General features: G+C 49.6%; 1 protein-coding gene across 4 annotated transcripts in view; it reads right to left on the reverse strand.

Annotated features, from left to right (window-relative positions):
- DNAI2 (dynein axonemal intermediate chain 2) overlaps positions 1-12,820 on the reverse strand; it is a 31,950-nt gene that overhangs the window by 13,861 nt on the left and 5,269 nt on the right. For all 4 annotated transcript variants that reach the window (XM_042256443.2, XM_060395034.1, XM_012186587.5 and 1 more), the window contains exons 3-6: positions 10,297-10,458; positions 8,457-8,578; positions 3,640-3,782; positions 2,544-2,657 (exon numbers count right to left, since the gene is read on the reverse strand). In XM_042256443.2, the coding sequence (XP_042112377.1) occupies positions 2,544-2,657; positions 3,640-3,782; positions 8,457-8,578; positions 10,297-10,458 (541 nt within the window). The remainder of the gene's footprint in view (positions 1-2,543; positions 2,658-3,639; positions 3,783-8,456; positions 8,579-10,296; positions 10,459-12,820) is intronic.

The raw sequence follows: 12,820 nt of genomic DNA on the forward strand, positions 1-12,820 counted from the left end.
CAGCTCTCACCTCTGGCTGACCTGTAGGCTCAGGGCAGCGGCTAAGGAAGAACTGACAGTTGCCCGGCTATGTGTTGAAAGTATGCTCAGACACGCGCACAGAGGCCTCCAGGAAAGTCTGTGAAATTTTTTTGGCTGTAGATGGCAACAAGCAGGAAACATTCATCTCGAGTGCACATGGGATATTCTCCAGGACAGATCCCATGAGACAAGTCTCAGTGGATTTTTAAAGACTGAAGTCACGAAAAGTATCTTTTCTTACCATAATAGAATAAAACTAGAGAGACCAGTAACTGAAGGAAAAGTGGAAAGTTTACAAATATATAGAAAGCGGAACAACAGATTTCCAAATAACCCATGGGTCAAAGGAGAAATCAAAGGGAAACTAGAAAATACAAAATGCATGACTATGGAAACACAACACACGAAAACTTAGTGTAGCTGAAACAGTGCTTAGAGGGAAATTGTAACTTTAAACATCTGTATGTTTAAAAATCTCAAATCGATAATCTAACCTTCTACTTTAAGAAATTTAGAAAAAGAACAAGTTAAACCCAAAGTAAACAGAAGGAAGGAAATAATAAAGATTAACGGTGGAAATGAATGAAATGAGGAATAAAAACCAACTTAGAAACATCAATAAAATAAGATATAAAGTTGGTTCTTTGAAAAGAAAACAAACTTTACCAACCCCCATCTAGACTGACCAAGTGAAAAAGAAAGAACACTCAAATTACTAAGATCGGGAAAGAAATAGGAGACGTTACTGCCAACCTCACAGAGATGAAATGACTATAAGAGAATGAACAATTGTATCTCAACAAATAAGATGACCTGGACGAAACACAAAAATTCTAGAAATACACAAACTATAAAACCTGACCCAAGAAGAAACAGAAAACACGAGAAGACCTGTAACATATACAGAGGATAAAAACCACTAATGAGGAAAATCCTCGGACCAGACGGCTTCATTGGTGAATTCCACCAAATATCTAAGGAAGAATGAATATCAGCTCTTCACAAACACTTTCAAAAAAAAAAAAAAGGAAGAGGAAGAACCACTTCTCCACTCACTCTGTACGGCTGGCATTACTCTCACTCATTACCATATATTATAAGGGCTTCCCAGGGGCGCTAGTGGTAAAGAACCCGCCTGCCGATGCAGGAGACACAAGACCTGCAGGTTCTAACCCTGGGCTGGGAAGATCCCCTGGAGGGGGGCATGGCAACCCGCTCCAGTATTCTGGCCTGGAGAATCCCATGGACTGCTGCTGCTAAGTCGCTTTAGTCGCGCCCAACTCTGTGCGACCCCATAGACAGCAGCCCACCAGGCTCCCCCATCCCTGGGATTCTCTAGGCAAGAATACTGGAGTGGGTTACCATTTCCTTCTCCAATGCATGAAAGTGAAAAGTCAAAGTGAAGTCGCTCAGTTGTGTCTGACTCTTAGCGACCCCATGGACTGCAGCCCACCAGGCTCCTCTGTCCATGGGATTTTCCAGGCAAGAGTGCTGGAGTGGGGTGCCATCGCCTTCTCCAGGAGAATCCCATGGACAGAGGAGCCTAAACAGCTGCAGTTCATGGGGTCGGAGGGACAAGACCGAGCGACTTAGCACACATTACCCACCACGTCAGGTAGGCTCTCCCGAGATGGAGCTCCCCAGTGATCTCACCATCCTTTGCCTCTAGTTACCTTAGCCCGGCTCAGGGAATGCTGTATGCTTAGTTGCTCAGTCATGTCTGACTCTGTGCGACTCCACGGACTGTAGCCTGCCAGGCTCCTCTGTCCGTGGACTTCTTCAGGCAAGAACACTGGAGTGGGTTGCCATGCCCTGCTCCAGGGGATCTTCCCACCCCAGGGATTGAACCCACATCTCTCCCATTGCAGGTGGATTCTTTACTGTCTGAGCCACCAGGGAAGCCCTGGTCCAGGGTAGGTACCCAATAAATGTTCCTTGACTTTACTTGACCTATATTTTTTCTTAACCTTTAATTTTGAATGAACTTCAGACTCACTTGAACTTTTACAAATGAAGACACTGCTGCTGCTGCTGCTGCTGCTGCTAAGTCGCTTCAGTCGTGTCCGACTCTGTGCGACCCCATAGATGGCAGCCCACCAGGCTCCCCCGTCCCTGGGATTCTTCAGGCAAGAACACTGGAGTGGGTTGCCATTTCCTTCTCTAATGCATGAAAGTGAAAAGTGAAAGCAAAGTCGCTCAGTTGTGTCCGACTCTTAGCGACCCCATGGACTGCAGCCCACCAGGCTCCTCCGTCCACGGGATTTTCCAGGCAAGAGTGCTGGAGTGGGGTGCCATCGCCTTCTCCGGAAGACACTGATGAGGCAGCAACAGAATTTGTCTCACCTTGACGCCTGAAAGCTGCCGGAAGTACCCACCCCCCGACTTTGTCCTCCACAGCAAGCCTGGTCTGGCAGGTGGACCCTGGCTGGACCGCAGTGGAGCCTCGCTGCCTCAGAGCCCGGGGGAGGTTGGGCTGGCACCTGGTTAAGCACCCAGGAGGTGGCAGGGAAGTCCTTCCTTACCGATCTGCCCATTGTAACAGCCTGCCAGGAGCACGTGGGAATCTTTGGGGTTATACTCCAAGGTGACAAGAGGAGAAGACGGCTTTAGGGTAATTTCTGGCCTGTTGGGGTTTTCTATAAGGCAGAACAAAAATATATATATATTACCAGACCTGGAAAGAAAAGGACAGAGTCAAACAATTCAACCCCTTGTCCAGGTCGGGGGCGGTGGGGCAAAGCTAGGAAGCCCCTCTCCAGGCTGCAGCCTCTGGTCCTCGGTGACCAGCCTCTAGCCCTAGAGGCTCTTCTACAGATGTTATTTTTGGGGAATCACGTGTGTGTGTGTGTGTGTGTGTGTGACTGTCATTCTAATCCATTTCCCAGGTTGGTATAAAATGAGCTTTTGACCCTAAGGCTTTTACAAAACGCTAACTCTCCTGTGATTTGTGTGAACTGGTTGCCTTGTCTGTACAGCAGACAGAATGATGGAGGGACAATAATGTCAGCCCATGGGGCGGCAGTAAGAGTTCACTGAGCGGCTCAAAAGTGGGAAGTGCTCAGCTCCGTGCTCGGCACCCACACCGCTGCTAAGAGCTCATGTTCATTTTCACAATGACAGCGACGAGGGATGTCTGAGGCGTGGAGCCCCCGTCACCTGCCACCTGCCAGGCTCTGCCTGTGAAGTGAGACCCTTTGTCAACTGTGGTCCCTGCTCCCGGGTGGACACACTACCCTACTGGCCAGGAATTAGGGACAAGTGCCAGGACAGGTGGGACAGGGGGTCCCCTTCCCTCCACCCAGGTCCCTTCTCAGTCTGCTGGGGACTCTCTGATACGCTCTTCAGGGACCCAGAGTTGGGACTCCAGGGGTCTGGTCTTGAATGCCCTGATTCAGGATCCGGAAATGAAGGGAGTTCCTGCTTCTGCTGTGGCTTCGCTTGACTGCACCTGAACCCAGGCAGGGACAGGACAAGACGTTGGCTTCCTCCAGGGCCCTGGGATCCCGGTGTGCGACCAGCCTCCCAACAGGCCTGCTGCTTCCACCTCCCCCCGAGCGTTTGCTGGCCTCTGCCCGGTTCCCTCTCCTTCCCAGGTCCCCAGGCCCTTCTGCACCTCACCCAGGTCCCAGATGTACGATTCGTTGCTCATGCCCTCGGGCGCCCGTTGAAAGTTCAAGCAAGAATATGCCACTGCCAACTTCCTATTGCCGTCGGGATGCCAGGAGACATGTGTGGCTGGCCGCTTAATTTCCTGGGGGTCCCTTTAGAGGAGGGCGAGAGGGCAGAAGACCAGAGCGTCTGGCTCCCCAGACTTCCTATTTATATTTGCTCATATTTTTTTCTTAAAAGAATTCAAACATCGTTAAATATTCACTAGGAGAAATTTACTTTAAAAACAAAGCCTCCAGGACTCCCTTAATTGGAAAACTGATCTCACAACCACAAAGAAAAACTAATAAAAAAAAAAGAGAGAATGGAAATAAAATTTTAAATTTCGGTCTGATGTCTTCATTTGCTGAAAGTTCTGAGCCTGAGGCTTGATCTCTCATTAATATTAAACTATGAGGAAAGATGAAGAATCTGGCTCCTTGGTATTTGCCCAACTGAATCGAAAACTTCTGTCCACACAAAAGGCTGCATGCAGAGGTTTATAGCAGTGGTATTCGCAACTGCCAAAACTTGGAACCAACGGAGATGCCCTTCAGTAGGTAAGTGGATAAATTGTGGTACATTCAACATTATTATCACTCAGCATTAAAAAGAAATGAGCTATCAAGCCATGAAAAGACATGGTGGAAACTTAACGCACACTGCTAAGAGAAAAAAAACGATCTGAAAAGGCTATATACTGTATGGTTTCAACTATATGACATTCTGGAAAAAGCAGAACCACAGAGCCAGTACAAAAATCAGTTGTTGCCAAGGGTTTAGGGCAGGGAGGGATAAATAGGTAAAATACAGGGGATTAAAAATATATATATTTTTGTTTATTTGGCTGCACTGGGTCTGTGTTGTGGTACAGGGATCTAGTTCCCTGACCGGGGATTGAACCTGGGCCCCATGCATTGGCAGTTTGGAGTCTTAGCCGCTGGGCCACAGAGGATTTCTTTTTTTAATTGAAATATGTTGATTTACAGTGTTGTGTTAGTTTCACATGTGCAGCAAAGGAAATATATGCACACATTTTTTTCAGATTCATCTCCATTTAGGTTATTACAAGATATTCAGGGGCTTCCCAGGTGGCTCAGTGATAAAGGATCCACCAGCTAATGCAGGAGACGAAGGAGACATGGGTTCAGCCCTGGGTCAGGAAGATCCCCTGGAGGAGGAAATGGCAGCCCACTCCAGTGTTCTTGCCTGGGAAATCCCGTGGACAGAGGAGCCTGGTGGGCTACAGTCCTGGGGGTGCAAAGAGTCGGCCACGACTAAGTGCATGAGATACTGAATATAATTCGCTGTGCCGTAAGCATGTCCTCGTTATTTAGTTATTTCCCATATAGTTGTGTATATCTATTAATCCCAAACTTCTGATTTATCCTTCCCCTTTTGGTATCCATTTCTTTTTCCTATGTCAACACAGGGGACTTTTAGGGCAATGAAACTATTCTGTATATTGGCAGAGACCTGGGTTCAATCTCGGGGTCGGGAAGATCCCCTGGAGAAGGGAATGGCAACCCACTCCAGTATTCTTGCCTGGAGAATCCCATGGACGGAGGAGCCTGGTAGGTTACAGTCCACGGGGTCACAAAGAGTCGGACACGACTGAGCGACTTCACTCACTCACTCAATTCACTCACTCATGACACCAAGAGGGAACCCTTTTGTGAGCTACAGACTCCGGGTGTGCTGTAGGCTGAGCGCATCCCCTCAAACCTCATGTGTTGAAGCCCAGTCTCCAGTGTGCTGGTATCTGGAAGTGGGGCCTTTGGGAGGTGATTAGGTTGTGAGGGTGGAGCCCCTATGCATGGAATTAGTGCCCTTACAAAAGAGGGTCGAGAGAGACCCCTCACCCCTTCTGCCTTGTGAGTTCTCAGCAAGAAGGTGCCTGTATCTAAATTATTAACAAAAATCGAGCAGTGAGAATTTTGAAACATCCCGTGGTTAGAACTTGGTGCTCTCTCTGCTGGGGGCCTGGGTTCAATCCCTGATCGGGGAGCTAAGATCCCACAAGTTTCGAGAAGCAGTTAAAAAAAAAAAAAAAAGAAAGAGAGCCCTCAAAAGACACAGACTCTGACCTTGCTGGCACCCCACGCTCAGACTTTCAGCCTCCAGGGTGGTGAGGGATGCATTTCAGTTGTTTGTAAGCCACCCAAGTGATAGTATTTTGAGACAGCAGCCTGAGCAGGCTAAGGACAGGGCGAAACGATGTCAGTGTTGTGCTCTGACCGTGATGAATGTCCCACCTACCTGGGGGACAGGAGATGCTGGTGGGGGGAGAGGCCCTGTGGGTGGGGGAGGATGGGCGTGTGGGAATTTTCTGTACTTTCTGATCAGTTTTGCTGGGGACTAAAACTGCTTGAGAGACTGCTTTAGGAAAGATCCAAAGTGTTCTTCTTACTTGTTGCAAGTAATAATTCTTTCTTTCTTTGGGGAAAAAAAAAAACAACTGCTCAAAATAAATTAGCTCAGTTTGGTCGCTCAGATGGTAAAGCGTCTGCCTACAATGTGGGAGACCTGGGTTCGATCCTTGGGTTGGGAAGATCTCCTGGAGAAGGGAATGGCAACCCACTCCAGTACTCCTGCCTGGAAAATCCCACGGACAGAGGAGCCTGGTGGGCTACAGTCCACTGAGTTGCAAAGAGTCGGACACGACTGAGCGACTTCACTTTCACTTTCAAAAAATGCAAGGGGAGAGACAAAGTGTAAGAGTGAAAAAAGGATTAAGGATTTAATGGCCCCACATGTGGGCTCAGAGGGGGAGGCGGGAGGAACCGAGAGAAGAGCAGTGACATAGACACACCCTGTGTAAAGGAGCTGGCTGGTAGGAGCCTGCTGCACAGCACAGGGCGCTCGGTGATGACCTAGAGGGGTGGGACTGGCGGGGGCACGGAGAGCTCCAGGAAGGAGGGGACCTGTGCACACATAGGCCGATTCGCTTCATTGTACAGCAGAAACGAACGCAACGTGGTAAAGCAATTATACTCCAAATGCTGAAAAATTAAGTTGAAAAAAAAAGACGCAATGGCCCTCAGCTGACACTTTGTCATGGAAGTCATCGGAAGAAATGAACAAAAGGGGGAAATGAAATACGTTTCCGGTGGTGAGACGCATCCACTTCACTCCTCCCCGGGGGCACGGCCGGAGCAGAAGCAGCACAGGTTGAGTCCCATCCTTGGCTGGGTCACCCACCCACTGAGAGCCCTGAGGGTGTCTCCTCCCTGGGGCCAGTTTCCTCGTCTGTCGAACGTGGAGGTCGGATGTGATGATTCCTAATGCCTCAATCCTCTCGGGTATCCATATGTAAGGTCAGATGCAGCAAGCAGAGAAGGCGGCCCCCGCCCCGCCCTGGCCCCTCTCTTGCATGCCCACTGCTACAAGTCTGCAGTGCCCACCATGACTCAGCCCCGGATCAGAAGAGTCCTTGCCGGTTGTGCTTGGACTGGGTCAAACACTTTCCAGGTGGCAAAATGAATCGCCTAGAGTTGGCATTCGATGCTAGTGGCTTCTGAAATCACAGGTTTTCTCTGCATATTCAAGAACACACACCTGCATGAATATACATACGTATACATATATGCATATATACAAGCACACACGCACATATACATAGGTATATTTGATTTTCTTTTTTGGTGCATAATGGCTTTTCAGCGTTGTGTTAGTTTCTGCTGTATGAGGACTTGATCGGCTACAGGTATACAAAGACTCCTTCCCCTTTGGACTTCCCTCCCACCCCTCGAGGCCATCACGGAGCACCAAGCTGAGCTGCCTGTGCTTTACACGGGATAGTGGACACACGCCAGTCCCAGTCTCCTGATTCAGCCACCCTCCTCTCCCCGCACTGTGTTCACAAGTCCGCTCTCGACATCTGCATCGCTACTCCTGCCCTGCAAAGAGGTTCATCTGTACCATTTTTCTAGATTCCACATACGTGCGTTAATATACGACGTTTGTTTTTCTGATTTACTTCACTGTGTCTGACAGACTCTAGGTCCACCCACGTCTCTGCAGAATGACCCTATTTCGCTCTTTTTAGTGGTTGAGTAATCTCCACTGTATATATGTACCACATCTTCTGTATCCATTCATCCGTCATTGGACATTTAGTTGGCTTTACCTAGGTGTATTTTAAACAAAAGGCAGTGCTTTCTACACACGGTTCTGCGTCTTGATTTGGTTTGGTTTCACACAGCAATCTGGGAAACTCTCGCCTAAGGAGCTGCCTCATTCGTTCAGATGGCTGAGTGGTAGTCAGCGTGCGGGCGTAGCAGAATTGCTGGAACCAGACCCTACTGATGGGTTTAGCGTGCTCCCAGTCTTGGCTAGTGCACACCTTGCTGCAGCGAATATCCAGTGATCTCACACACGTGTCTATGGGCTAAGCTTCTGTCACACTGCTGTCCTTGGAGGTTATTCCAGGCAGACTCCCAAGTGCTTGGGACAAGGGTCTTTTTGCTCACAGCGCAGCCAGATCACGGATGTCTGGTGCTCTGGACCTTCTCCACACAGTATGAATCGACCACACGTGTACTCAGCTTTGCCAATTTGCTTTTCCTGAGACTGACTCTCTCCTCCCTTTCCACCCGCCAGGCCTGCCTCTAAGGTAGGGACCACTTATCTACTGGGCATTTTATCGCTCTGTCCCTTATTTAGCTCTGAGCACAGAGGGCATTATTCCCCACGGCATGGAGTGATGGGTAAGGGGTCCCCTTTGGAAGCACCCATCCACAGGAGTGACAGAGGTTGGCCAGGCACCTGCCTGGCTACAGAGGTACCTGAAGACATTGATGGTTTTAGCTGAGGGGGCCTCGTCTGTCACCTCCACCGCATCCTCGTCGTCAAAATACTCCTGGTAGATGTCGATGGCGTTATTCTGCTTGATACAATGCTCCATGATCTGCGGGGGGACACAGCGGGAGTCCTTAGTGGCAAAGGGAGGTCCTTTCAGCCTGACCAGGGCTGAGATGGAGTCTGGGAGGGATGAGAGACATCCCCCAGTCTTTTCCCATCCTTCCAGGCTACAAATTTTCAATGGGGGCAACATCTACCCCGCAAAAGGGTGGAAATTGGTTCCAACTGTTTTCAAATTGCTTCTTGGGGGTAAAATAATATCACTTTTTTTTTTTTTTTTGTACAAAGCACAGACATACATTTTGTGGTTGTTGTTCAGTTGCTAAGTCGTGTCTGACTCTTTGCAACCCCGTGGACTGCAGCACGCCAGGCCGCCCAGGTATACATATAGTGCGTAAATACATAGCACACCTTTGGTATTACATTTTCACCGGGGTGGGGGAATGTCTAAAAAGGCTTGTTGAGAGACAACAATGAAAAAAAAAAAGGTGAAGAAGCACGGTTCCAGCCGAACAGAATTAGTAGCCACTCAGTGTTCTCGCCTGGAGAATCCCAGGGACGGGGGAGCCTGGAGGGCTGGGGTCACACAGAGTCGGACATGACTGAAGCAACTTAGCAGCAGCAGCAGCCCCTGTATATGGCATCCATCTCCTGTTTCCTCCATCCAGAAGGCCCTCCCCCATTATTCCAAATGTCCAACAAGGAAAAACCCAAGCTCAAGGGCCTCCTCCTCCAGGAAGGCTCCCCTGATACCTTCAGCAGGAAACCAACTCTCCCTCCTCACGATAGCAAAGCATTTCTCCCCTTACAACCTTCCTTTCAGTGTGAGATTGTGTGGTACATGCGTGCTCAGTTGTGCCCCACTCTGAGACCCCATGGACTGTAGCCCACCAGGCTCCCCTGCCCATGGGATTTTTTCAGGCAAGAACACTGAAGGGGGTTGCCATTTCTTACTTCAAGGGAATCTTCCCGACTCAGGGATTGAACCTATATCTCCTGTGTCTCCTGCAGGTGGATTCTTTACCTGCTGACCTGCCTGGGGCTGCTGCTGCTGCTAAGTTGCTTCAGTCGTGTCCGACTCTGTGTAACCCCATAGACGGCAGCCCACCAGGCTCCGCTGTCCCTGGGATTCTCCAGGCAAGAACACTGGAGTGGGTTGCCATTTCCTTCTCCAATGCATGAAAGTGAAAAGTGAAAGTGAAGTCGCTCAGTAAGTGTTTGACTCTTTGTGACCCCATAGACTGCAGTCTACCAGGCTCCTCCGTCCATGGGATTTTCCAGGCAAGAGTACTGGAGTGGTGTGCCATTGCCTTCTCCCAGCTGCCTGGGGAGCCCCTGTTAATACCGCGATATCTCTGTTTTTGTCTTTGGCCTCCGGCGGCTCACAAACTCTTTAGGGTGCGATATATGTGAATTTCATTTTTGCAGTCTCTACTGCACCCGGTAAAGTCTAGAAGCTCCGTCCAAATGTGCTGAATGAATGAATGAATGATCCCTATTGGCAGGTAGCTGCTGGCTAGGGTTCCTTGGGGGTCTCTTTGCCCAGAGGGTTTCCCACTTTCCAGATTCCTCCTAAAACCCCTCAGTCCTTGGACTTCCCTGCCTTACCCTTGGGTCTGCTGTGTGGACCTGCCTACCTGCTCCCAGATGGAAGGTTCCGTATGGTACCTGGTGTCCTGCCTCAAGGAGCTAGCTGCTGAGCCTGACATGCAGTTGGGGAAGCAGTCATGGCTGAGACCCTGCCGGAGCGGAAGGAAGCCTTACTGAGCCCAGCTGCAGGACGGCGTTGATGTAGTTCTCATCCTTCTCCACCTTCTTCCGGAAGCGGATCGTCTGCTCCAGCTCCAGGGGGTTCACGTCCTTGGGCCAGCCGCCCTCGATGTGGTTAATCCCCCGGGTTTCCATCTCAAAGCGCTCTGTGTTGGCCTAAACCGAGAGTCACAGGTGAGAAGAGCCCAGCCCTGGTGGAAGCATGTTTCTGCAAACCAGAGTCCCGGGTCCCTGGGCTCTGAGTGTTCAGGGAGGGACTCGTGGTACCCTAGACCAGAGCCACAAGGACTTCAGGTGCCAGCAAGGAACTTTCTGGTCCTCGGGTGGTCACAGGCGGCCATGAACGTGCCAGCCAGGGGAGTTAGTAACAGCCACTTCGCAGCTGATGCCAATGGCCGGGAGAAATCCAGTTCTGACCTGACCTCAACTCTAAAAACCCAGAGGAGCCCACCCACCCATCTGCTCTGTGAGACCCCAAAGAACAAAGTGACTAATCCTACCGTTTATAGCGAGATAGGAATCAAAACATAAAAACACTTGAGAGTTTGGATTGGCTTTGCTCGTTCTCTGTCGCAGCGAGGACGGCACAGATGCAGTTTTTCCTTTAAACTTACCTCTCTGCCTCCTTTTCAGTCCCCTCGCCCCGCATCTTTTCAACGGTGATAAAACACACACGTGCTTCCCTGGCTGCTCAGATGGTAAAGAATCCGCCTGGCAGTGCAGGAGATGCAGGAGACCCAGGTTCAATCCCTGGGTCAGAAAGATCCCCTGGAGAAGGGAATGGCTACCCCACTCCAGTGTTCTTGCCTGGAGAATCCCATGGCCCAGGAGCCTGGCGGGCTACAGTCCCAAGGGTCACAGAGTCAGACACGACTGAGCAACTAACACTTTCACACAGTACACATAACATCACGTCTACTGTTTTGGGACCTGCCTGGTGGCCCAGTGGCTAAGACTCTGCAGTCCCAACGCAGGCAGGGGGCCTGGGTTCAACCCCTGGTCAGCGAACTAGATCCTGCATGCCACAACTAAGAGCCGGTGCAGCCAAATTAATACACAAATATTTTAAAAAGTAAAACCTACCATGAAGTGAGGTGAGGTGAAGTTATTCAGTCGTGTCCAACTCTTTGTGACTCCATGGACTGTAGCCTACCAGGCTCCTCTGTCCATGGGATTTTCCAAGCAAGAGTACTGGAGTGGGTTGCCATTTCCTTCTCCAGAGGATCTTCCCCACCCAGGGATCGAACCAGAGTCTCCCATAGTATAGGCAGACAGGTTACCATCTGAGCCACCAGGGAAAATCTACCATTCTGACCATTAAAAAAAATGCTCAAATTAGTGGCATTAAGAACATTCACGATGCTGTGCAATCCTGAGTACTATCTAGTTCCAGAACTTTCAGTTCAGTTCAGTCACTCAGTCGTGTCCGACTCTTTGCGACCCCATGAATCACAGCACACCAGGCCTCCCCGTCCATCACCAACTCCCGGAGTTCACTCAGACTCACGTTCATCGAGTCCGTGATGCCATCCAGCCATCTCATCCTGGGTCGTCCCCTTCTCCTCCTGCCCCCAATCCCTCCCAGCATCAGAGTCTTTTCCAATGAGTCAGCTCTTCGCATGAGGTGGCCAAAGTACTGGAGCTTCAGCTTTAGCATCATTCCCTCCAAAGAAATCCCAGGGCTGATCTCCTTCAGAATGGACTGGTTGGACCTCCTTGCAGTCCAAGGGACTCTCAAGAGTCTTCTCCAACACCACAGTTCAAACGCATCAATTCTTCAGCACTCAGCCTTCTTCACAGTCCAACTCTCACATCCATACATGACCACAGGAAAAACCATAGCCTTGACTAGATGGACCTTAGTCGGCAAAGTAATGTCTTTGCTTTTGAATATGCTATCTAGGTTGGTCATAACTTTTCTTCCAAGGAGTAAGCGTCTTTTAATTTCATGGCTGCAGTCACCATCTGCAGTGATTTTGGAGCCCCCCAAAATAGTCTGACACTGTTTTAACTGTCTCCCCATTTATTTCCCATGGACTGATGGGACCGGATGCCATGATCTTCGTTTTCTGAATGTTGAGCTTTCTCAGTACCCCAAATGGAGACTCCACACTCACTGAGCTCTCACTCTCACTTCTTTTTCCTTTATAAGCCATTTCTCACGAAAGCTAGAAGTCTCAACAAGGCAAAGTCACTGGCTTTGGAGACCCCAGCGTGGCATGGAATTCGTGGCTGTTGTCTTGTTTCAGAAGTTCCCATGAACAAGACTGCTCTGGCCCCAGTGACAGCAGCTCACCCTGGCGAAGCAGGAAAGTCAATGTGTTTGAACTGGAAGTTATTGGAAACACTCATAATGTGTTTTGGCCAAATCAGTGTGATTTTCATGCCGCTGATTTAGGAATATGACAACAGGGTTATCCCCTCAGTCTAATCTTCTCCCGGCAGTAGTTGACATAATCAGGAGCTGATCACCTGCTTCGGACAGACCAGGAGAAATCTGGGGTTTTGAACAGCAACC

This window comes from Ovis aries, chromosome 11, assembly GCF_016772045.2.
Source record: "Ovis aries strain OAR_USU_Benz2616 breed Rambouillet chromosome 11, ARS-UI_Ramb_v3.0, whole genome shotgun sequence".
Taxonomy (NCBI): domain Eukaryota; kingdom Metazoa; phylum Chordata; class Mammalia; order Artiodactyla; family Bovidae; genus Ovis; species Ovis aries.